This window comes from Acromyrmex echinatior, chromosome 3 (assembly GCF_024713525.1).
Source record: "Acromyrmex echinatior isolate Ae372 chromosome 3, ASM2471352v2, whole genome shotgun sequence".
NCBI classification, from domain to species: Eukaryota; Metazoa; Arthropoda; class Insecta; order Hymenoptera; family Formicidae; genus Acromyrmex; species Acromyrmex echinatior.
The window spans coordinates 14610654-14636917 of NC_141854.1; the positions used below are offsets into that span (position 1 = coordinate 14610654).

At 29.3% G+C, this 26264-nt stretch overlaps 1 protein-coding gene across 21 annotated transcripts in view; it reads right to left on the bottom strand.

Moving 5' to 3' along the window:
• Nucleotides 1–11263: 11263 nt before the first annotated feature.
• LOC105149436 (CUGBP Elav-like family member 1-A) overlaps nt 11264–26264 on the bottom strand; it is a 562295-nt gene continuing 547294 nt past the window's right edge. For 9 of the 21 annotated variants that reach the window (XM_087403816.1, XM_087403812.1, XM_011061851.2 and 6 more), the window contains 8 exons: nt 25765–26041; nt 23930–24022; nt 21729–21770; nt 19654–19683; nt 17491–17613; nt 17310–17357; nt 16046–16276; nt 11264–15917 (listed from right to left, as the gene is read on the bottom strand). In XM_087403816.1, coding sequence (XP_087259942.1) covers nt 15790–15917; nt 16046–16276; nt 17310–17357; nt 17491–17613; nt 19654–19683; nt 21729–21770; nt 23930–24022; nt 25765–26041 — 972 coding nt within the window. In that variant the 3' untranslated portion in view covers nt 11264–15789. The remainder of the gene's footprint in view (nt 15918–16045; nt 16277–17309; nt 17358–17490; nt 17614–19653; nt 19684–21728; nt 21771–23929; nt 24023–25764; nt 26042–26264) is intronic. The other 12 variants (XR_846598.2, XR_846599.2, XM_011061849.2 and 9 more) reach the window with 12 other exon arrangements.

The window sequence follows — 26264 nt, forward strand, 5'->3', positions numbered from 1 at the left end:
TAAACACCGTGACTCGTAGCTTGTCCGATAAATGTTACACTATCCTAGAAGTTGTGTTAATTACTATGTCGATGCGAGTTGCTCGATCATGTGCGATCGTCACCATCGTTACAATGATTACACAGAACTCTGCAGGACACCGTGATAGTACATACATTGAAGACACCCAACTTTCACTTTGCGACTCATTTTACTCATACTCTGTTTATCCTAACTTGTTTCTCATTTGTAAAAAATGTATATCATCGATAGCCCATGATCTTGATCGTCAGTGGAAATCTTATAAAGATGAAAAGAGAAAAATGTATCATTGGAAGATATTATTTTATAAACTCTAAATTTCAAATATAGATAACGATCTGAAATACATATAATATATCCTGAATTTATAAAAATTTATTAAAAATATCCAAGCGCAAATATCAATGATATGATATACTGCTTATATTATAATTATGGTAATAAAACTTTAATCTTTTCAATTACTAAACTGACATTCAAAAATAATGTAAATAGCATTTCTACTTATTATTTTAAAAAGAAGTTATTAAGGTATAAGCTGATTTTTGTACATTTTTCTATTAATAATTGGCTATATATATTTTTTTAAACTACATGTTTTTTTTCCACGAACGATCAATCTTCTCTCAATTGCTCGAGCGATGCTATTTCTAAAGTCCAACGGCAGATTTATGGATGTATAAGATATAACTTAATTTAATAAATTTACAAATCATAATTAATAAAGAGATTTTTCTTCCAATATTTTACTTCGAGTTAAAAATTCTTTTCTAAATTGGTATTTCTTTGTAAAAAGTGCATTTTTAGTAAATGTACTTACTAATATTTCTTTGCAATTCTGTAAAATGCTTTTGCAATTATTTTTGAACTCATGTTCATTAAATTGCCGTAAAAATTATTGCGACTGCAATATTACCTTGTAACTATGTTAATTAGAAACAATAAAGGCGAGTCTGAAACATCGATATTATATGTATATATAAAATGCAACACACACCAAAAATTTAAATTATTTTAAGTGTTTTGCATTTAATATAAGTGCTAGATGTTCGCGTTTATTATTTATAAAACATAGTTGTCACGAATGTTAAGATTATAAAACAATCTTTTTATTAAAGCTTAAAAACAATGAAACCATAAATCTGACGTTGTCGAAAACATACTACATATATGTGCGAATCTTTTATTATCACCCGTGTCAGCGTAAATTAAGCTAATCTAGAAATTTATTTTCCGACCTTAACAATCTCGCTATCAGAATAATTGTCTTGAAACAGAAAAAAAATCTATACACGCAAATTTATTTCTATTTGATCGAAATTACTCGTTTACATTTTCAATGTAACTTTCTTGATTAGGCTGCATCATTTAGGCGAATTTTTACAAACAAATAAATACAAATTATTGAAAAAAACTATGCCATTCAATAACGTGTATATAATCGAATTTTCATGAATAATAAATTCTTCATTACTTACAATAAACTGAAGTAAAATTAATATTTGTTATGGCGACAACAACAATTATAATTTTCCTTTATTAAATTTTATTATAAATAAAAATAATTTTTTAATTACTTCACGAATCCGCGCATAAATTCTCGAAAACATGATAAACTTTTTAATTAATCAAATCGTTTCAAATGTTACGACGTTTATAAAATAAAAATTATGTTTTGTTTTTCATCGAATTGATTAATTCGCGTTTTCTTTCGAATCAACCGAAATTACATAGCTGACTTTACAAGTTAATATAGTAATATTGGGTGAGTGCAAAAATTTGTACCCTATTTATTATTCAAAATTCAAACAGTTGCTATTTTTATTAAAAATAAAATAAAATCTAAATCTTATTCTATCTGATGAGAGAATTTAAGAATCTGTTTTTTAAAATTGTGATGGTTTGACGGAGTTATGAGTAATCAAAATTAAAATATTGTTTTTATTTAATTCGCAACAACTTAGTAACACAAATTTGTGGAGATATTTTTTAAAAACGATTTTATAAGGAAAACTTTAAACTTTTACAGTAACAATTCAAAAATTTTTGCAAATTTTTTGGACATGTGTGTGTGTTGGCCCATAAAGTGAAGAAAAAATTTCCCGTTTTATTTAATTCGTTTTCTATATATAAAGTTTTCTATATATAAAAATTACAAAACTCACATAAATTAAAAAAAATATAGTAACCATTCGAAAGTAGAAATTTCAAGCTTTAAAACTCTCTTTTTAAATTTAAATTTCAGTTTATTTTTAACAAAATTGTGGCAGCTGCTTGAACTTTAAATAATAAATCTGGCACAAATTTTTGCACTTGCAATATATAGAGTATATTCTAGACACGAGCGACGATAGAAAACAAATTCATACAGATAACAAAATAGTGACAGCATATGTTTAATGAAGAAAGATTTTTAATCGTTTTAAATATTAATAAATATCTTCTTCTTAATTAGGAAATTATGAATTGAGGACGTTATAAATTGAAATATTATACTTTCCAAAAGAAGGGGAGCGCCATTACCTTATCGGTTAATTAATTAATATAACTAATTTAATTAACATAACTAATTTAATTAACATAACACACATCTATCCAAATTGAATGTTAATTTATGTTTACATCTTGGATATATTTGTATATATTTGTTATTTGTATGAGTTTTGTCCACTTGCAGTCTAGAAAGAACCCTTATCATAAAAATCGAACATCGAGAGCGACACACATTTCAAAAATGGTTATCCTTGATTCCGGTTAGTCAAAAAATTTTTAATTGCAGATGCAGTTATTTCCTGATTATAATATAACTCTTTAGACGTCTAAATTAGCCAAATTCACCAAAAGTGAATTATGTTTAAGCAATGCGATTAATAATTTGTCGACGGTTATCGATAACGAGTTTCGTCGTGTTGTACCTCTTCTCCGTCGATGAACGTGATTTGCAAGATTCAAAGAACGGTTTGAAGATACACTTCGGGATACAAAAAAGAACATTAACGTGTTAACGTCGTAATCTCTCTTTCTATATGTATAATTCATTGTTTATTCTCTTATATGGACGTCGAACATTCACATATGAACCAATAGTCTGCGCAGAGAATATACAAAGTGTATTGTGAAGTAAGATCATAAAAATATTTTTCAGTAAGATGCTTGTTGCCGATAGAGGAAGTTCTACATAGAAAAAAAAATTAATTTAATATTATTTAATAGTTTGACTTGGATATCCATTCTGTGATAGATTGATATCAAAACATGTTCTTAAATAATATTTTTTTCACTGCTTTTAACACTTTTAGAATATTGATAGAGTCACTTTACATAGAATATTTAGTTCTAAATTACTACTTTGCTATTAAATTAAGTAATAGTTATTATATTTATCGCTAAATGTGGCAGTTCAGTTTCAAGTTTTATTTGTCTGAGTGTCGCATTTAATGTTATTACAGACTGAAAATTATATGACCACATTTAACACTAAATGAAGCACGAATACGAGCCATAATTTGCGTGAGTGACGCTTCAGATATTCTGCACGTAGACTATGCGTAGACTTCCAACACTCCTATATGCTTCCATGCACCCACCCGGGAATAATCGTTGACGCGTGTACACAGTGGCGGAGTTCCGTTAAAGGCGGGAACGCGCATCGTGGTCCGTTAAACGTTGCTATTTACAGTAGTTACATGGACTCTCTACAAGTTAAACACGTAACATTATGACTGGTATTTACATGATAAGAGTAACAAACTCAGCAGCCGTCGCTAATTTGTTCCAACCGATGCGTCGATGTTCAAAATTCTTTTGTTAAGTAGGGAACTATATCGATAGAGGATGTAATTATTTAAGAAATTTTTTTTATCAAGAATGCGCTAGAATTCTTCTTAATCACAATTTCTTTAAAATCTACCATGTCACAGTTAAAGTTTGAATTCAATAAAAGTATACACTTAGTGTACTGTAGTCTGATAGTCAATGTATACAATTGCTATATGTAAATGTATACATTGTTGACTAATAAGTATATATATTTATTAAAGTTAATACTTTGACTGTGACATATACAAAGAAATTAATTGCTCAATTTTTATGAAAATTTTATTTTGGATAATCGTATAATAAATAAAAGTAATAAATAGCCTCGTTTATCACTTCTTTATTTTTAAATAATATCATTAATAAAAACAATTGCGCTATTATATCTAACATTTAAAAATAAATTCGTAGAAGGATCAAATTAGATATACATTTCTAAGAAAATTTAATTAGTGAAAAAGATTAAACAAGATTAATATTTTATCATCATTTAAAAGGCAGTTTTTATTTATTCTTAATATATACGTATATATGTATCTGTGTAATCATTTAATAATAAATAAAGAATATAATATAACAAAAAAGAATTGTAATTCTGTAGGTTGATTTTTTGTGATTGTATTGCATGATATTCACAAAATATTGATGCATTATAATCCAACAAGTTTATTAAAATTAGTTTATTAAGATTGGATCTGAGCATCGGTCTTCTTTGCGCCACTGTGAACACACATTATTTTTCACAGAAACCATGGCAGACCATATAACGATACAATAATTCGCTCGGAATTCTGCTGCGTACAAAAAATATTCTTACAAACTAGGTACGGTCTATGTACAGTTTATCTACTAATTCGTCGAATGATTGTTGCGGGTGTGCGTGCGGATTCTGTACGACTCATTCTCTCTCTCTTTCTAGAGTGAGTGACGAAAGAAAGATCACAACTTGTGCATACTCATGTAGTCGAAGGCTTGACACAATCAAAAAAGGTTGTTAATGTCAGAAAAGGAATCCTAAAAGAAATTATATGATTTGAAATATTTTTGTATTTTGTTTATTTATAAAAATTCCTTTTACTCTCATTTTGTACTTTACGAATGTTCTTATCAACAGCTACAGCTTTTGCAATGCTATTAATATGTCTTGGCACGTAATCTTCCGTAATGAAAGATAACTTTCCAAAAATATAATTTATAGACGTTTTTTTATGTCAAGTCTCCAATATACGAGTGTTAAGTGTTGAATTTAGATTGCATCCCAACTTGAAGTAATACTGCTTTCAACGTCGAATGAATGCATTATAGGAACTTAATAAAATTTGCTTATATATTAACATAATATATATATATATATATATATATATATATAATTAAAAATAAACTGAATATAATCTTATATGTAATCTCTCTCTCTCTCTTCTCTCTGAAAGTCGCAAAAATAAAATTGTTTTCTGAAAGCAAGCATATTTATGTTTATTTGCACTAAATGATCATTTTACTAATTTATATACAAAACGTATATAATATGTAAAAATGACAAGATTATGATAAAAAAGCGATGTTCCCGGTTTTAGCTTTTATTCTGGTCAAGAAAATATCTAACAAATATTTTCAACATCACATTATTAGATTAAAGTTGAAACGATTTGTTTCTAAAAAAAGTTTTTAAAATCAATTATTTAAATCAATCATTCAAACGTTTTTACTTTTCATTTTTATGTCTATTAATCATAGTGTTTCGATTCTTGATATTTATATATAAATGAAACAAAATTGTGTCTGTAACAATCGTATATGTAAACGAAAATATTTAGATAAAAAACGGTGTAGAAAAAGTAAATTTTTTTATTATAAATTTTACGTTTGAATAGAAATCAAGCCAATATAAATAACAGATAAATTAAAAAAGTAAATTGAAAAACTAGAAGGATGACATACATCAAATGACATTGAAATATGTGATTCATTCTGTGTTTATTTTAAAAACGCTGTGCGTTGTATATCTGAACGAAAATAACGAAGTATTTTCAAAAAAAGATTTCATTCCACTGATAATCCGTAATCAATTTCAATTCACTGATAATCCATTCTTGAAATTGGCATAAGAAGTTAATCATGTGATATTTGAAGCCACGTGAACCAATAGAAATTAAAAATAATGGTTCCGTTTTAATATTTATATTTTCTTTAAATTTGTCGTCTTTCAAAATGGGATTTGTATTTGTTAATAGACAACTCCGCGTGAATATGAAAAAATTAACATGTCATACGACATTATATGAAGTTATGCTGCATAAAAAATTTAATTATTTGTATATAAAATTTCTTTTATTAGTTGTATTAGCATCTTTAGGATATGCACTATACATATAGTTATTTGCAATGAATTAACCGTCTAAGTTAGATACTCATTATGAAATTTCACTATTTGATGTTACAATTGTTAAATCGTTATTATCGCGATAATATTTGATAAATTATATTTGAACAAATTTAATTATTACTTTAGCCACTCATTTTTTATTAGGAGCACATTATTCATTTATTCATCAACATTTAATTTTTTAAATTTTGAAAAAGGTTTTGTCATTAAGAGGTTAAAGTAAAATTATAATGTATGTATAAAAAGTCAAATATTTTGCACAATTTTTATATGGCTTCCCACTAAAGCAGTGATCAAATATGGTAGTCAAGAAATCAGGATCACGGGAATGGTAGTAAAGCGAAGAAAAAACTTAAAACAACAAAATAAATATATATATTGTTATTTTCAACATGCTGGTTGCATTATAGATTAAACAAAACAGAAAAGAAAATATATTTAAGTATATTTAATGATATACGCCGACGATCTCCGTGGTTTCGCCATCGACCATTTAAAATCAAACAATAGTAATTAAAAAAAAAAGGAGAAAGAATAGAGAAAAATAAAAGAACTGAATGAAAAAGAAGATTAAGAATAAACGCAGAACGGCGTTACACACGGCGATAGAAGGCGAATACCATCGCATACGCACATTCACATCATATGTATACATATTTTGTACGTATACAGAGATGTGTACACATAAGAAAAACATACATTTAATGCCCGAACACAGATGCACTTTCATACGTGCTACGTACATACGCGTATTCGAAAAAACTGCCAATATGCATGTAAGATAATTACAGCGATGAGTCTTAATACTCTGTTCGCAATTCGATCATTCTTCGATCATTAATAATTAAATTGATCTAATTAAAAGAGTGGAATTAACGCGTCTGTCGGAGTATCTGGATGATCTTCGTAAATTTACATATCACATAGATGTTATATTTAATATCCATTCGGAGTGGAAATTTGTCTCTCATGTATATTTTGATATAATTATTGACAAATGGGTCAATTATTTGAGAATAAACATGAGAAGTTATAAATTTATAAAAATATCGGTTTAAAAAATTTGTTTTGTAATTAATTATCTTTCATATGATTAAGTACTGCAATTGTTTAAGTACTGAATACCGCATCATTTGCCTAAAGCGTTTAACATGTTGAGTGATAAATACAAATTATTGGAATACTGACCGAATTTCGATGTTCTACATATTGGCATACGTTACTCATGAATCGTATGAATACATTTTTGCTATTATCAAAGATTTTAATTAGCCAACATTTTAGTTAAACCAACCATTAATTTTTTTCCTGTGATTAATTCTGTTTTCCTTTTGTCCATAAAATTAAAATAAGACTTCAGCAATGTGTTTACATATAATAATCGACACTCAACATATTAAAATCAAGAGTACAGATTTTATATGCATTCAATTTGACATAATTCATCATCTCGACAGCGACACATTCCCATCTTTTAATATAAAATACATACATTTTGTTTCAGACGGAGAAACGCGGTGGACGAACAAATTAAAAAAAAAACAAAAATTTAATTTATAGCATATAAGAAAACAAAAATAAAAAAGCATGACAAAAGATTGTTAACGATGCAAATACCGCGTATATTCAACAGTATAACATTAATCTTACAAAATAATAACTCAAACATTTAAAAACAAAAACATATTCTACCAACAGAAATGTAAATTACACGCATAATTGTAAAAATCGAATAATAATAATTCGGATAGACGGTTGTCATTGAAATGTTGGTCGAATAGGATCACAGAATTGGTCGGCTCGTATGCGAAAGAAAAAAGAGAAAAGAAAATACTTATATTATTAATGCGACACGAAATTAGTTAAGTATTATTTATAATATTTTCATAAAATAAACAATATAAAAATAATGATAATTGTTATATAATAGTTAAGAATAAAGACTGATATTAATAATACAAAAATTGTCTATCTATTCATTCACATTTTTTAAGATACAAAAATCTTTGTGTTTATATCTCTTATACAAAAAAATAATAACATTTTATAAGCTTTGTTACTGAAATTTGCAAGTACTTGCAACTATTTTGACAAATGTTAAAAAACATTTCGTTTTTGCATTTTACCAACCAATTAGTATTCAATTAGGTAAATAGCATAATAATATAACGACTATAAGAAATAAAAATAAATCATTCGTTATAAGTACATTATACCGTACTGTTATAATAGAAACTTTGTTTATGGAAATAATTATCTCAAATAAGTGATCCTTATTTGACCATTCATTAATCGTATGCGATTCGTTTTTACAGTACATAATTCTTTATATATTAGCGTCCTGTAAAAACGGACATAAAAGTATTTAGATGATTCTGACCTAAACTGATAGTCTGCCATTGTTGTACTAAATTTGCGAGCGATCAATATTAGCAACAATAACAATAAGATGATAATCACGATTGCTGTCGCAAAATGCTAGTAATAATATATATAAAAGTAATAGAAGTCATAATAATAATAAATGCCAATGTAATATCGCCGTCATTGGCAGAAGTAGTAATAATATAAACATATAATACTAGTAATAAAATAATAATGACCATACAGTAATAATAGAATAGTAGCAATAATAAGAATTCTTATAATAATAATAATAATCAAATTAGAACAGATATAACTAATAAAGAGATAGACATAGCAATAATAATAGCCATAATAAACGTAGTACTAACAACAACGCACGTGCTGAAGAACAATGATGAAAATGATACGAACATAGAAGCATCTTTCAATCATTAAACGATATTTGTGACTAGGCTCTATTTGTATATACGCACAAAATTAATGTGTACGCGTGCTCATTTCCTATTGTTAGTTAATCGATTATTGATTAGTGTTAATCGTCTACGCTATTTAAGTTTAAATGTTAAATATCAAATTATTTCTCTTTTTATAAAATTTATAATATTTTACATATAATTTTGAAATAGTTATACAGCACAAATATTTAAGGGACATTCTAAAGACGTCCAGAATATGTCCTACAGCCTGAGAACGTCCCTAGCATATCCCTCAGATGAAGTATGCTGTATGGGATATATTTGCTATTTATATGTATAGCAATCATTTGTACGCATATCAAAAAACTATTTTGAAGCTTTATGTGGCTTTTGCCGATTGATTTATATACTGTCTGAATAGTTTGGAATTTATGATTTATAATTTCAAATATTTGTTAAAATTTATACTTAAATCGATTTAAAATATAACAAAATAATTTTTTAATTTTTAGCATTTTTATATATATATTAATAAAATATATAATTTAATGTTTTATGTTTTTTAAATACACATAATTCAATAATAAACTTAATAACTTGAATTTATCATTACATATGAGGCAATAATACGATATTCTATACGTAAATAGTTCTTATTCAAGCGTAGACATTTAACACTGGCTTGGGTTAATCATTAGCATTGTGTAAGTACATCAATTAATTAAAGACACATCTTTGGTAATCTGTATGGAGCACGACGTTGTCCACTACTCAAAGATAATAGCAAATGTTAAATAAAATTGTCCATTTGCATACGATTTACCTGTAATGACGCCAATGCTCCGTTTATTTGGTCTGACGTATGTGTGCATATTAATGTTGTTGATGACAAAACAAGACTATGTACACTTAATCGTAAATGACAAGTAATTATAATGCGAAATAACAGAAATTATTCTGTTTTCCAGGATATCTCAAACAATTATATGTAAATTCATCTAATATATATATATATATATATAATATAAATGATAAATGAGCTGTACGATAACATTATTCTAGCTCACTCATTATTCTAGCTATAAAATATTTCAAAGAAAAATATAGTGCAATATACAACCATTATTTTCAATCGATAACAAAAATAGTTACTGTCATTTAATAATTTAGTGTACGCAAACTTGTTTTGCTTAATATAGACAAGACTATGCGAGAAAAAACAAATCAAGGGCTATGTATTTTGTCAAAGTGAAAGTTGGATTGCAACTATAAAAGATGATGATAATATAGTACGAGGAAGTTTCATAAGATAGTAGATAACACAGCGGGTCGCTTGGATAATGTAGCGGACAAATTCCAAAAAAAAAAAAAAAAATTAAAAGTCTGAAAGATAAAGATATTTTATAGATGTTTTTCAGTAGTTTTTAAATTTCTTTCTCTCTTGTTTCGAATGTGTTTTCTATAAAATAATTAAATTTAGCATTTTATGAATCATTTTTATGAATCTCTAAATATTAATTGATCAGAACTTCAAGTAAATAAATTTTTTATAACTTAATATTATTTAAAATTGGTTACAAAACTATTTTAAAGAATCAAAATACTAATTAAACAACTTGAGTACAAATTTTGTTTATTTATATTTTTATCATAATGAGATCCAAATAAATAAAAAAATAATACTTTCAAAGAGAATGAATCATATATGAGAGAAGAAATTTTAACTCAGATTTTACAAAATATTAATTCTTAATATGTGATGTAATTCAATTACACATGATCGGTTTAAAACTGTCTGACATTTTAAATTAATATCCACGAAGACATTTTTAATGCCAATATTTAAATTAATTTTTTTTATAATCATCAATTCTGTATATATATTCTTGCTATGATCTTGATTTAATTCATTCGAATACAATCATCGTACAGTTTGTCATGAAACCAATTTTCGTGATGTTTGTCTAACTAAAAATAGTGATTTATCACGTTGAAAATATTTCATTCTAAATTTATATCTTATCTGCACTTAAAAGCAAGCTTGTAAATCTATTTTATTCAAAGTCAATTGTATTAATTGCAACATAAATATACATTTGTCTTCTTTCGATAAGTTATAATAAGAATTGTGATCATCGTTTTAGAAATAATGCAAAAAGAAATCTTACATAGAATCATGTTTGCTTGTTAATTCTTTTAATTATTCAAAATTAGTAAATCGATTCATGATCGATAGAACTTCCAAAAAAATCAAAATATATTTCTGTATACTTCCAAGAAGCAAATTCATATTCAATGTCAAGAATGAATTATCTTAAAATATCTTGCGTGATGCACTTATTCGAGTGCGTCTCTTCCTTCTGATTGCGAAATTATTTCGCAATTATTATAGCAATTCATTTTGTCTTTTCGTATTCAGATATCACTTGATAAGAGACTTTTACTTCGTTGAATCAATGCAGATAACCTGTCCGATCGATCTCATATCTAATTTTTCCTAAGATTAATTGCACAAAGTGCAATTTATTATTTCGACGAAGAAGACGATGCAAGTGTACGGTCGGGAAACTCGTCCGATATTAAAATTTATTAAAAGTTTGTCGCATCTTCTGTACTTGACTATATTCGTGAAGTGTCTTGATAACGATATAGAATAATTGAATGCACAAATGTGTGACGCCTGATGTGTTTATTCCTGAGCGATCCGGCCCAGTTTCAGTTTGAGACCACGGTCCCCTATACGATACAATCTTATCACAAAGTCATTACTACAAAATGTCTCTTATATTCGTTTCTTTGCTATCTATCGGTTTTTTTTGTTTAATTCTTTGTATCCGTTTCGTTTTTGGTATATTTGCACGATTTAAACCTAAGAAATCGCACGCGCGTCGGTCCCGCACGATCATTGTTCGTCCTTTCGCGTTTCCCTTTCCGCCTCCATCTCTCGTGCTTCTTCATACATATATTATCTCGTTTACACGCCCAATTTGCCGCGATACATACGCACATATGCATATGCATATTTATGTATAAACAGGCGCTGCGACAGCGATCCCGATAGTAGAGCCGATAAAAATAGTTCTCAGTCGATAATTCGATTTATGAACATGTATGTATAACTATGTATATGTATAGTTATGTATAAGAAAAATTTCTCGCACAGCTGATTCGCCACACATTCCTCGCTTGTCCTTTTGTCCGCTTTCACCGTGAAACGTAGAGCATCGCCTACCGTTAATTAACTATAAGAATCCTCATTGCGCTCTCAAACATACGCACATATCATACACACGTACACATATATGTGTATGTACATATATGCATGATATATTTATATATCTGTATATACATAAAGGGGAGGGGAGATTGGACAGACAGTTAACATAGCGCGTTAGCTTCGTTCGAGGAACCCTGGTCGGTCGTCGGTGCATCGCGTCCTCCTTTCTGTTCCACTTTCTCAGCCTTCTTCATCGCGCTCCTCCACATTTCATGTGCACTTTCTCGGCCACAACTTTCATTTGCCCAGCACCGTGAATTCTTCTGCATGTCCGAGGATTCGTCCAATGTTTTACATGCGCAGCTGCGATCGGGAGGCAAGCAATCGCTCGGTGCGATCGTGAAGTATGAACGATGTCGCGACTTTGTGGATAGGCGGTATGGGCGCAAAAGAGGTTGAGGAGATAAGATGAAGAGATAGAGAAGAGGTCAACAAGGCGGAGGATCTCACGGCAGAAGTGAGAGCGCGTGGGCGGGTGTTGTTCTTTGTACAGGCATCGACAGACACAGATAGACTGATCGAGAGACTGACCGGGGAATCGTGACTGATCGATCGACCGGTCGAGCGAACGACCGATACTGATTTGACTGAGACTGACATGGCACGGCGACTCCGATCGAGAGTACACGGTCACAACGTCACAGGCCACCTGCTGGCACACAAACAAACACACGGACATGTTAGTCACCACCACACACCAGATATGAAGATTCATCCCCGGGCAAACGCGCGCGGTGGCGGTTTTTTTCCGAGGTCCCGCAAAGACCTACCTATGCCCAATTGTCTTTGCAGACATGCATTTTAGATAATGGATAACAACAATCACATACGAATTTTTAATTCCTTAAAAAAGATTAGTTCCTTAAAAAAAGAGAACTTAACAGATTAAATATGTCATCAGAAGCTAAAGTTATAATTTTACTATTTTCTACGAAATGACTTTGAAGTATTGCTTTATTGCGTTATAATAACGCTTCGACAAAATATTTCACAAGCTGCATGTCTGATAAGAGAATTGCACACAGAAACAGAACGACGATTAGAATACATTAAAAAGTATATACATTTAAACGAATTATTTGCGGGACCTCCAAACCAATGACACCGTGCATCGTGTACACAGGTACTTTGCCGAATCGTCCTTTTAAAACACGAGCAACGAGCGTCCACTTTAATTCAGCTTGACAGACAGTCACAAGGAAAGAGAAACAAAGTGTTCGACAGCGCATTTGTGAAAACTCGTTGCTAATGTAATTAGTGAAATTCGCCAATGGTTTCCAGATTCAGATTACACAAAACGACTGTAACAATCATACAAATTACACATACAGTATTTTTTATAGCAATTTTATATTCAAAAGTTGTTTGTCATCAATTATACAAAACTTAAATCATGAATAAAATAATAATGAATAGAATGTTTGTATTGAACATAAATTACACTTTTTTACTTTCATGGAAACGATTGACTTCACCGCCTATGACGATCGGTTGCATATATTCCTCCCCCCTCCCCCCTCCCCCTCCCCCAAAAAAAATCACATGGCAATGTTAGTATTACTAACTAATAAAGCATCGTAGCGTGATTAACCATAGAAAAACTTAGTGATATTATTATCACGTGAGAACGTATCGAATTCTGTGCGTCTCGAACAATAAACGAAGGAGATACACGCGATATAATAGCTGCTGACATAATTACAATGAGTGAGATATACAGTTTTTTGTGTTTATCGCTCGTATTTGCTGGTTCAATTACCAGCTCAAACTACTATTATTGATATAAAGACCAAGGTAAAGAAATTAAAAAATTGAAAGAGATAAATTACAAAAAAATTACAGAAAGAAAAAACAGAGAGAAAAGTCAAATCGTCAAATGGTTACGAGGTACGGACTTGAACGCTGCGTGAAAATTCAAAGCGAACTAGTCTTACCCTCCTAGGGGAAAAGCTACGTTGTTAGTGAACTTCACGTACGTAATTTCACTTTGTGCAACAGTAAGTTAGCACAGAAAGCTTTACTGGCAGCCTTTGCAACGAAATGTAGTTTGATTGCATCATCTAGGAACGTGCCGCCAGGCTTGCACCTTCGAGATTCGAAGAGACGAATATATTTTCGAGATCGTGCGATAAGTACAGGCAGATATTACGGGTGAATATTTGAAAGATCCGTATTTCATTATCATTGCGCATTTAGCGTATAGACGTGGCTATTCGATTTCCACTGTGTGCTTATATTATATATATGTTCTTCGTAAGTAGATGAACCGAATTTAGAAGTGAATGAGCACGTTTAACGCTAAATGCGCACCGCTAAGGCCATTCCTAGGATAAGATTTTAACCCGACACAAACTTTAATCCGTAAATCGAGTTAAATTTAAACTCGAAAAATCTTTATATGTCTCGGTATAAACGAAGAAACGTCTAGAGCTGTTCTTTTTAAAAGTTAAATACGATTCTATATTTTGTGACGGCAAAAGTCGAATTAAGAGATTCAAAATGAATAGATATTTCACAATCACATTATGAAGCTTTTACATGCAAATTTCTGTCTTTTATGAAAGCGCAATAAAATATTCGCATATTCTTGCATGCAAAATCCCTTTTTTAACGAGAATATAAATAATACTCAACATATATATCAATTTTTTATAATACGCAAAAGCGCTTTTAACATAAAAAAACATTTCATTTAATTCATAAAAGAATTGGTTGCAAATGTTACTATTAATTTTGATTAATTATATCTCGTCAGATTCATTAAATCTGAACGAGCTCTAGAAATACCGGTCATAGTCTCTGAAATCGATCATCATTGGTTACGAAATCAAATGATCCGATATAATAATAAACTAATACTAATTCGTTAATCCTATTCCGTCTCCTGTTAAAAATTATTGAAATGGATTATCAAAAAAGCAGGATATCTATGTATATTTAACTCGGCACTGGAAGAGTTAACAGATGATATACGATTGCAACGTGGCACGGACGTGAACGGAATAAACAAATTGTTGGATTAAAAATGTACTGAGAGAAAGTATTCACACATGGGCGGACCGGCAGGTAGAAGAGAGAAGACAATTCGGCGGGACAGTTCGCACAAGCGACACGTTAAAAGAATAAATTACGTTCCTGCACCTCGGAAGAAAAGTCAGTCCGATGGAGACAAGAGAGTCTTCTGGATTATCACAGCCTCGTTTCGATAGGACGGCGAAGGTGTCGAGCAGCGACGTCTCCTCTTCGGCGTCCGAGAACGCTCGATTGTAGCCCGTTAACTCGCTACCTTCGTGGAAAATACTGCTTGACTAGAGAGTATTGTGGAATACGGCCACCTAATACTTTCGCTTGTCTACCTAGACCTATCGCTAGACGCGATTCCGCTGCGGAATAATCAACCATCGCGGTTGTTAATTAAATGCACGAGCGTCGTCCAGACTAAGGACGTCGTCGAGCCAAGGTGTCCGAGAAGTCCTTGGTATCTACCTACGAACGTTCTGTGACGTCAGCTAGTACGGCTTGCAGGCATCCTTGGACCGTTTCAACTGGACCTTCAGTCGCTTCATGCCAATCTGGAAACCGTGCATCGTTTGGATCGCCGCTTGCGCGCTCGACGCATTGTCATACGATACGAAACCTAAAACAATATTATAAAATATATAGATTTTATTCATATTATGTCGTTTCACTCGTATTCATCACAAAATTTATCTGTATATTCAAATATTCTTTTGTTATTCAATATTAACTTTTTTATCAACTTACCAAAGCATTTACTCATGTGCGTGTGCTTATCTATGAAAACTTTGGCGGATATGACATTGCCGAAGGGCAAAAAGGTAGAAATGAGGTCTGTATCGCTAAATTCTTGCGGTAGGTGATATATAAAAAGGTTGCAACCTTCGGGACCCTCGATTTGCTTGTCCGTGCTGGTGAACTTGGTCTTCTGCGCTGCCGCCGCCGCAGCGGCTGCAGCCGCCGTGAACGCGGGGAACCCTGAAATCCGAATATGTTGGTGATGCTCTCGCTATATCATCAATCGCGGGGAATACAATCCCAGTTGTATATTTTTTGAAGTGATATAAATCACATATTAAAAACTTAGCTAAAAACAATGTATATTTTTAAATAAATAATTTTAAATCAGATCTTAATTCTACTAACTATTTCTCAAAACTCGATTTATATTACTTCATGATGAACAGTTCCTATTCAATACAACTCTATACATTGGCTTGGCACGTCCCAGCTTACAGAGACACACCAAACAGACTTTGATTTGAATTTTATCTGATCACTTCAGTCTACTCTGAATATAATGAGTAAATAAGCACATTATAACGATAAATAAAATGAGAAATTAAATATCCAATGATTTATAAAATATATACAATGTTATATATATTAATATATATAAGATGCAATTTTATAAGCTCTCCAATATTTGCAACCGTGATGTTATAACGCACACATTTTCACTTGTTCAATTCTCCCGAGTGTATCTTGTGCGCTGGGATATGTGGATATTTCAATAGGCACATGCGAACCTATCGGTTGTTTTTCTTTCAAGCATTCATTTGGTTCACTTCCATATTCCAATACTTCCAGCACCTAATTTGCTTTAATCGCAAATTAATTGGTCGGTTTTAAAATCTCGCATATCCGTATTGATTTTATATAATGTTCGATAGGAAAGGTATAAAATTATATAATCCGAGCTGATGCTAAATGTGCAGATATTAAATGTGCGAAAATTAATATTAAACGCAAAAAGCTTCTATTTTTTATTTAAAAAGATAATTATTACCTCAATATCTCTTTCTCTTTCTCTCTCTGAAATTTTCTCAAATTTTAATATTATAATCGTATTTCGTAACGTTAATCAGATTGTCTTGCATATATTGTATGATAGTTTCCTATCGTGATACACAAACACATTAATGCGAAAGTCAACCATATGAAATACTTGACACTAAAACTTGGGACAATCCACAGAAATATATATTCAGGCAATCTACTTATTACTCACTATGCAACTCTTTCTTTTCCACGGTCACCGTCGTCTTTCCAATGAGAGCTTTAATGCGCACAGTTTACTTATTAGAAAGTAACCCTTTGCATGTTCACACGGATGCAGAAAAGCAGTGTGTGGACTGCGCTTAACGATTTTCTGTGTACATTGAAAGTTGCTTGACAAGCCAAATAATTACCTGCATACTGTTGTAAGCTAGAATAAGCGTTGCTCAGCGAATCCTGAAGTCCGTTTAACGGGGTTCCCGTCAAGGAATTGAGCGTGAGAGATGTTACAGGACTAAGACTGCCCCCGGTAGACCCTTGAAGACGAATACATATTATTTTTTATCTTTCTTAATTATTAAATTTCGATACGCAAGCTTAATTATTTCTAAGGCACTTCTCACGTGCTGCGACATCGTAAAGACGTCAGTCGCTCTGAGTTTGTTATTATTATTAAAGGCAGAAAGCAATGTATTTGTGCAATATAATATATTAATTCTATCAAGTATTATTATTCGGTATTTGTATGAAAAAATTTATTTAAAAGAGAAACAAGATCAATTTTATTCAAAGATATACTCCTTATGATAATCTTCCTCCCTGTCTATTATATTAATTAATTTAAAAAATTGAATTTACAGTTAAAAATTTAAAATTTTAATTATAAATAATTACATTTAAAATTAATACAATAACGAAACTTGTAATAGCAATTTGTCATACTTTTATTTGAATCTTAATTAATTAAATTATTTAAATAGTGAATAAATATTCATATTTTTAAAGTTATTTTTAAAAATAGGAAATATACAAAAAGAGTTATATAAATAATAATCGCAAAATCAGTGGACTTTCTTTGGTCCTGCTAGTTTAAAACTGAATTGTGTATCAAATATCTTATGATGAGACATCAATTACAAAACAATTTCAAGTTGAGACTAGAATTAGTTTAAGAGATAAGAGGGATTAAAGTTTATTAAAACATTAGCCCACATGCTTTGAAGCATGAATTTTTATGTCAGTTCCATATCTCTTAAACTAATTTTAGCTTTAACTTTAATTTTTTTGTGATTGATATCTCATCAATAATTCATTTCGACACATAATTCATTTCCAAAATTGCACCAAAAACAAGCTATATTTGCGAATACTATTTAAAATATGCATAAATGAATAAATTTACAAACGTTTCAGTATGACATATATAAAATACTTCGTTTGACAGGAACTTAATTAATATTTTAATAGTTTAAATTTTAGGGAGCAGAGTGTCATACTTCTTCGATAAAAATTCGCTACGTAACAAGATATTAATGATTTAAATATATTTTAAAAGTATAATACTTTCATGCACGATAATATATAAAAAATCACGCGCTACTATACCCGGGTTAATTGCGATAAGCGTTTTATAAAAAAATTGCTCTTCTTTTTTATTATGCACAGGTATTGTTATCGATTAAATTCTTATTATGGAAAATCGTGCACCCATTAATTGTAATAAGCGTTTGTGCAAGAATATATTCCCAATACATCTCAAATATACACACACAATAATTTAGATCATATATACATATTGTTAAAACTACAATTAACGATTGATAGAGAATAAAAATCTGTACGTTCCTAAAAGCACTGACAAAGTCCCGCCAATTAATGTATTAATTCAATATGTGAACATTTTTACAATTCAATGTGCAGTACCAATCAGTTACTAATTGACTCGATTATTCATATTCGTGGATGAAATATATACATATGTACAGGATGTATTCATAGAACTATCGTTGTACGATTTTTCAACTTACAAAATTCAATAATTTGACGTTCATTACAATTTGCTTTAGCGATTTTAAACGCTATTTCCTCATTATTTTAAAAAATATTTGTCATGTAATATCTTCTGATTTGTATTTGAATTAAATTTTAAAGTAAAATTCACAATTAAAAATAAGAATTTACCATTGTTTCATTTGCAAGCATTTTTGATCATAAAAATTTATAATTTTCAATTACATGAATTTATTTTAATGCCATAAATAAACAGATACGAGATTCCTCATACATTGAAAAACTTTTTTAAACTTTTATAATTCATATACAAACACTATGATGTGTACAAAATTCAAAATATTGCTTGAAGTAGGAGAGGCTCGTACGTTAATGAAATCTACAGCCAACAATCAATAATTATCAATATTGCATCACAATATACAGAAAACAATATTAAAAATATATAAATGAAATAGAAAGGGAAAACGACGAAAAAGGAATTCGAAAGGAAGATATATAATGTTGCGATATACGATAAAGAATGCGAATCAACCAAACAATTTCTCTTCCTATGAGTATCTCACCTGTATTTCCTGTTTTTCCCAGAAGAGCAGCTACGCACGAAAAAAAAATACGCAGCGTTAAAATTGAGATGTACATTCACATAAAAGAAAATAAAAAAACGTAAAATATGCAATTATAATATAATTTGTTATGACATATTTAATGTGATAATAATAATAGAATATTTCTGCCTGCAGTTAAGATTATATTGTATACAAATTTACATAATAGCATAAATATAATACAAACTTGAAAGTTAAACAGCAAATATCAATTTCTTTGGAAAAATATCATACAATATGCTCTTATGTAAATTTCTAATTTATGTGTAATATTACTATAGGTCCAACTTTAATCTATCATTCTTTTTCTTTTCATAGAATAAGGTTGGATTAAAAATATGTTTAGACAGAAAGATGTGTAGCTTTACAAAGCACAAATAATAAAATCAATTTTCAAAAAACTCGATTTTCATGGATGTGAAGATCATTTTTTAAAATGGAATTATATGATTTATTTACATATAATAATATTCTAATAATTGTTCTACGAATAAAAGTATATTAAGATAGAGAGATATTAAAAAATGAATAGTTAATGAGATATATATTTTATAGTTTATTCTGGAATATTCTGGGATATTTTGAAATAAAATATAAAATATTTCTATAAAATATAGTAAACTATTAATTTTTTAATAATCGTATCTTAATATTTTTATGCGTATAATAATTAGATAAATTAATTGATAAAAAAAACATATAATTACTTCTAAAAAAAATATGCAATTTGCAATATGCAATTAGAGGAAGGGAAAGAGTTACAAAATAATATTTTATTTTATTAAAATAGTTCAGTAGATTATACTTAGATGATACAATTAATTCTGTATAAGTTTTATCATAGGGTAGAGTGATACTAATTATACATATATGCAGAAGTTCTTATATATTACAGATATATTATATATAAATTATAGATATATAAAATTCTTATGCATAGAATAAAATAGAATACACAGGCACAATTAATTATTATCAAAAAATTAATAATTAATAGGATATTTTATATTTCATGTCAAAATGTATCAGAATAAAATATAAAATATTTTGTAAAGTATTGATTTTTTTATATCTCTCTATCTTTATATGCAGAATAATTAGAGAAATCATTATGTAAAAAAATCGTACAGTTTTATTTTAAAAAGCTATGATCTTCATATGATTATGCTAAATCGATTTTTTCGAAAATTAATTTTATCATTATTTGCATCCCCTCAAACCATACAACTTCTGTTGGAATATTTTTTATTAGACCTAGTTTATCATGCAAAAATAAAAGAGATAATAGATTAAAATAGGACACTGTATACTATGATTTTAATTTTTCGATAATTGTATACGTTTAATTCAATTATATTAAATTTACAAAATAAAAAACGTCATAATAAATATTTAACATTTTATGATAGGCTCTAGAGAAAGAAATCATTAGTAACAAATAGATAAGAAACTATTTAAAAATTTTTGACAGAAAAATTGATTATTAAAAATTGATTATTAAAAATATATACGTATATTCGATTTTTAATATCTGAAAATTTGTTATGTATTTAGTTCTTTATCGTAATTAGCTATTAATTATAGTCTTCAAATTTTAGAATGAATATCACTCCAAAGAGTGAAATCTCACTCTTAAAATTAAGCCACTTTTTTAAAGACTGGTTCGATTTTCACTCTTTAGAATGAGATTTCACTCTGATGAATTTAAAGAGTAATTTTATTGAAATGATGCTTCGATATCTCGAACTCGGAATAACCTTTAAATTACATTATAATCATACAAGAGAATCATAATCGAGTTCACATTTACCGTGAAAATTGATATGAAGATAGAAATAGAGAATATGAGGAAATTCAAGAAATGAAGGACAAGGGAGGGAAAGTGTAAGTACGTGCACATGCGCGCATGTGCACGTACACTATTAAATAAGCGAAATGGGAAAATCAGACCATCAACGGGATTAGGGCCCCTTTTGCGTGATCGAAATTAATTTAGTAATTGTTAATACTGTACCAGGCAATACGACACGTACATAGCGACATACCTGCTGTCGAATTCGCCAGACCGCTTAATGCTGAAACACAAAACACGTTCGCGATATTAGCAAAAGCAGAGTCGATAATATGTATACGATATGATCACGAGAAACACTTCGAAGCAGAATTTTTCCGATGATGGTGTTGATAATATTTTTAACTGCCACTAAACAATTTTTACAGTCAACGGCTTCACTTGTATCAAATTAATATGATGAATCAAATTGCAAGGTGAGTTGGATACGTCTGCAAAAAATATTTATAATCTTTATCTTTTGCTGCTATAGTGTAATATTATATATTACATAAGCAATTTAGTATTTGAATATTTTATTTCTAGGTAAAATAAGCCTATAAAAGCAATTTTGGATACAATAGTTGCAATAAATTGTGATAAAATTGACATTTAATTATAGATTACTACTATAATTTAGAAAACACACAATAAGATTTAATAATTTTTTAGCAATCATATTTTTCAGTATTTTCCATATTTATTATAATTTAATGTCTGGTTAATAAATAATTAAACTGTTATTAATTAAAAGATCTTATACACGATTTATTTTTTTGATTATATACTATATACATATATATATATATATATATATATATATATATATATATATATACACACACACACACACACACACACACACAGTTAAATATAAAATTAATTATTGAAAGAAATGCAAGAAAATACTTGTAATCACATTTCTGATCTCTTATTTTGCAATATTAAGATTTACTAATTCTGTTGACCGGATATAACTATTTGAAAAACTCGTTCCTGTAAATAACATTCTCTTTATGAGTGAAACGCAATGAAGCAACTTGCTACTTGACTTACTTTGTTGTTGACTTTACATAAATCATACAAAAAGCGTTGTAAGCATGCAAAATAATGAAGCTGTGTTTTCTTGATATAGGTGAGAGATAATTATGCAATTAATTACAGAAACGTACATCTTACCTGGTTTTCTACGTTTATGCAATTCAATATACACACATTGTATAGATTATTAAAAATTTTGATACAATCAATATCCTATCTTGGCCAATTTAATTATCATATTTAAATCACAAAAAAAAGTGATTAATCCATTCTTTCTTAATTTAGATTTAATCATTGAATTTGCTTAATAAATGGAAAAAAAACAACCAAATTTGGATATTTTTAGAGTATAATGTAAAAATAGATAACTTTTAATATATGTTCTTCTATAAATTTGAATTAAGTTTACTTATATATTATTTAAAATATATATATACAAGTTAAATATATATTGTTTAATTTTGTAAATATTTAAAAATTTAAATTACTTGACTTTTTCAACAAAATGTGCTTATATTAGACAGATTCGTAAATTTTATTCGTTTATTTGTAATTAATGATTAAACCTGATATATGTATAGTGTTTTCTTTGAAATAATCAACAAATATAAATGATATATTTTAGTATAGGACAATCGGAATATTATATTCACTTACTGATAGTATTGATATTATTGATATTAAAATGATACTTATAACATGATAATTCCGATAATTTCGTTGAAATGTCGTATTAAAATCTCGTATTAATGATTGCACCATCGTTTAATTAGTTAACCAAATTTGCTAAATATTATTTCGAAATTTCCTATTTTTCAAAACATAATACTTGTAAATGTGAAATTGAGATTAGATGTTCATTCATAGAACATTTTTTTCTCTCTTGACTGATTTTCTAGAACAAATTGTTTATTGTTTAATTATAGGTATATATTCTGAAAACACTTTACTCTTATATATAGTACCATCGTTATGATTAAAGGCTGTTAATACAATTTGCAAAGATACATGTACACGCAGTTGCGTTATTACTGCCATTATAATCGCGACACGACTTTGGCCGCTTTACCATGCATACCTATAAAAGCGTGGACAGTTCACCCGTTCGTCTGGAACTTTAACAACGCATGCAATCATTAAACTTCAACTATGCTCAAGCGGATTTACTGTCTACTGCAAGTAACATACGTGACGCATAAGCATACAGGTGTTTTGTACAATTGGTAGAAGGACAATATAATGTGGTCCGAAGTTATGCATATAATTTGAAGCATCGGACAGTTCCGCACGGAACCTACAGCTGTACATTAATGTACGATAATGTGTTCTGCGATTATGCGTCTCGTAAAATTCTCTACTCACTGTTTGGCGACACCTGGAGATTGCCGTTTCCGCCGGTCATAGCTGCCAGAGTGACAAGGTTCTGCATACTCATTGGCGACACACCCGCATTTGCTGCAACATAATCAAATATCAGAATTTATTGTAGAAATCCTCAATTCTCTAGATTTATATACCGCGATGATGAATATAGCGTACTATTTAATAATTCGTAAAAAGAGCTTAAATTTTGCCTAATTTGAAATATTTTAACAACACATAAAACAGTTTTAATTTTTCTAATGGAATTTTTTTTAGCAATAAAAAAACCAAATTTTGCCTAATTTGAAATAATTTAAGAGCACATAAAACAATTTTAATTCTTCTAGTAGCTTTTTTGACAATTAAAAACATTAATATTAATATGTTAAGTACAAGCGTCTTGAATATTTACTTTATTTAATTCATGTTTTAAGTTCTCTCTTCATGTATAGTTGAAAGTAAATTATACGTCATTCTATGCGTTTAGTTTGTGTATATATGAACTCATTGCGTGCGACACTGAAATGTCATCAAATGACTACGTTCAGCAGCAATAACTAATAAATACATGTGTTACAGTAAAGTTAATGATAGACTCGTATTGAGGTATGTATATCATCAACCTGGCATCTTTCTCGATCCCATTAAACGAAGAATTTTTATTTTTATTATTGTCATGGTAAACTGGTGCAGAACGTTTCGTTATAACTTTCGAAAAGATATGACCCATGGGACGCGATCATACGCGGTGGAAGTTGGAGAATATAAGCGTGAAATAATATAATTTATTCTGACATTGATATGACTGGCGCGGACGAGTAATTTTAGTGAAGAAACGGATAAAGTTTCATTTTGCTCAAGCGAATCGATCATATTCTATGATATTTTACGTAGAAATTTGATGGTGCGCAATCGAAATATTTTTGAACAAAAATAAATTATCTCTCAAGAGGAATTATATATTTAAATTTATCCGCGCTCAAGATTTACGTTTTTAACTTGTTCACGAAAATAGGTTTTCTATAAGTATCGGAACATTAGTATAGAGTAGGGTCAAAAGGTGACGCGATGAAGTTAAACTTACATTGAAAGGGATAAGTTTAAAGATTGCACACGTCAGTCATATTAATATTAGAAATGTGAAAGAATTGACGTAATGTGTGATATGAATGTAAATGCGTTAACGACTAGATACAGTCGTTAATGCATTTACATTTATATATCGCACATTACATCAAAATTCTTTCACATTTCTAATATTAAGATGACTGACGTGTGCAATCTTTAAATTTATCTAATTAAAGATACTTTTAAGAGTATTATATGATGTAAATCTTTTATTATTAATCATAAAAGTCCCTATTCATGCAAAATATATAAATAAAAAATGTCAGTAATACACATAAAAAGAACAAAATAAAAAATGTTATCAACTTCTGCAATATCATAATATAATATTTCATAGAATTTTCTTGCTATCTTAAAATAAAAAAGTAAAAGAACATGTAAATCTGTCATTACATAAATACTCACATAAACTAGCGCAAGACAATAGAGATTATAACTATTTATCAATTTCAATATATTTATATACGTACATACACTAACATTTCACCTATAATTCAATAAAAATTTTTAATGATCGTTATAATAACGATCAATACGATGGATAATATTTTCAATAATTTATATTTTGAAAATCATTATGTTGAAAATATTTAATCTCGTTTCAAGAGAGATTGGATTTCTACTGATCTTATTTAAATCGTCAACGAAAATTGGAAATCAAATAAGCGCAAATAAGCGAAAATAAAAAATTAATAATCGACACTAACCATACTCACCAGCAGTGTTGCTCAGAGACGCGAGGGTGGCTAAACTTTGCAAATTTGCAGGGTTGATTTCTGCTGGACTAGGTACAGCGGGGGGTGCTGCGTGTGCAGGTGTTGCCGCACCAAGGCCAAGGTGTTGTTGTAACAGTAACTGATGTTGTACATTCGACAGTGCATTAGCCGCTCCCGCGTTCGCAGCGACCGGAGTCGCGGCACTCGTCGTCGCCTGCAACTGTTGCAGAAGCTGCAACGATGCAGGCGCCAAAGTGTGCGCATCATTCTATGAGTACAAACGTGAATAATAATCATTAATCACAGTCGCTGTAATATCTCATAAATTCATCGTATCCATTTCAAAATTTTTATAAATTATTTGAGAATATCCCATTTTAATTCTACCATAATTCTAGCCATTAATTTAAATATAATTAGTATAAAAACTTTTATTTCTACAATTTAAATATTATTAAACTTTTAATCAAGCTTTTTATCAAATTTCTACT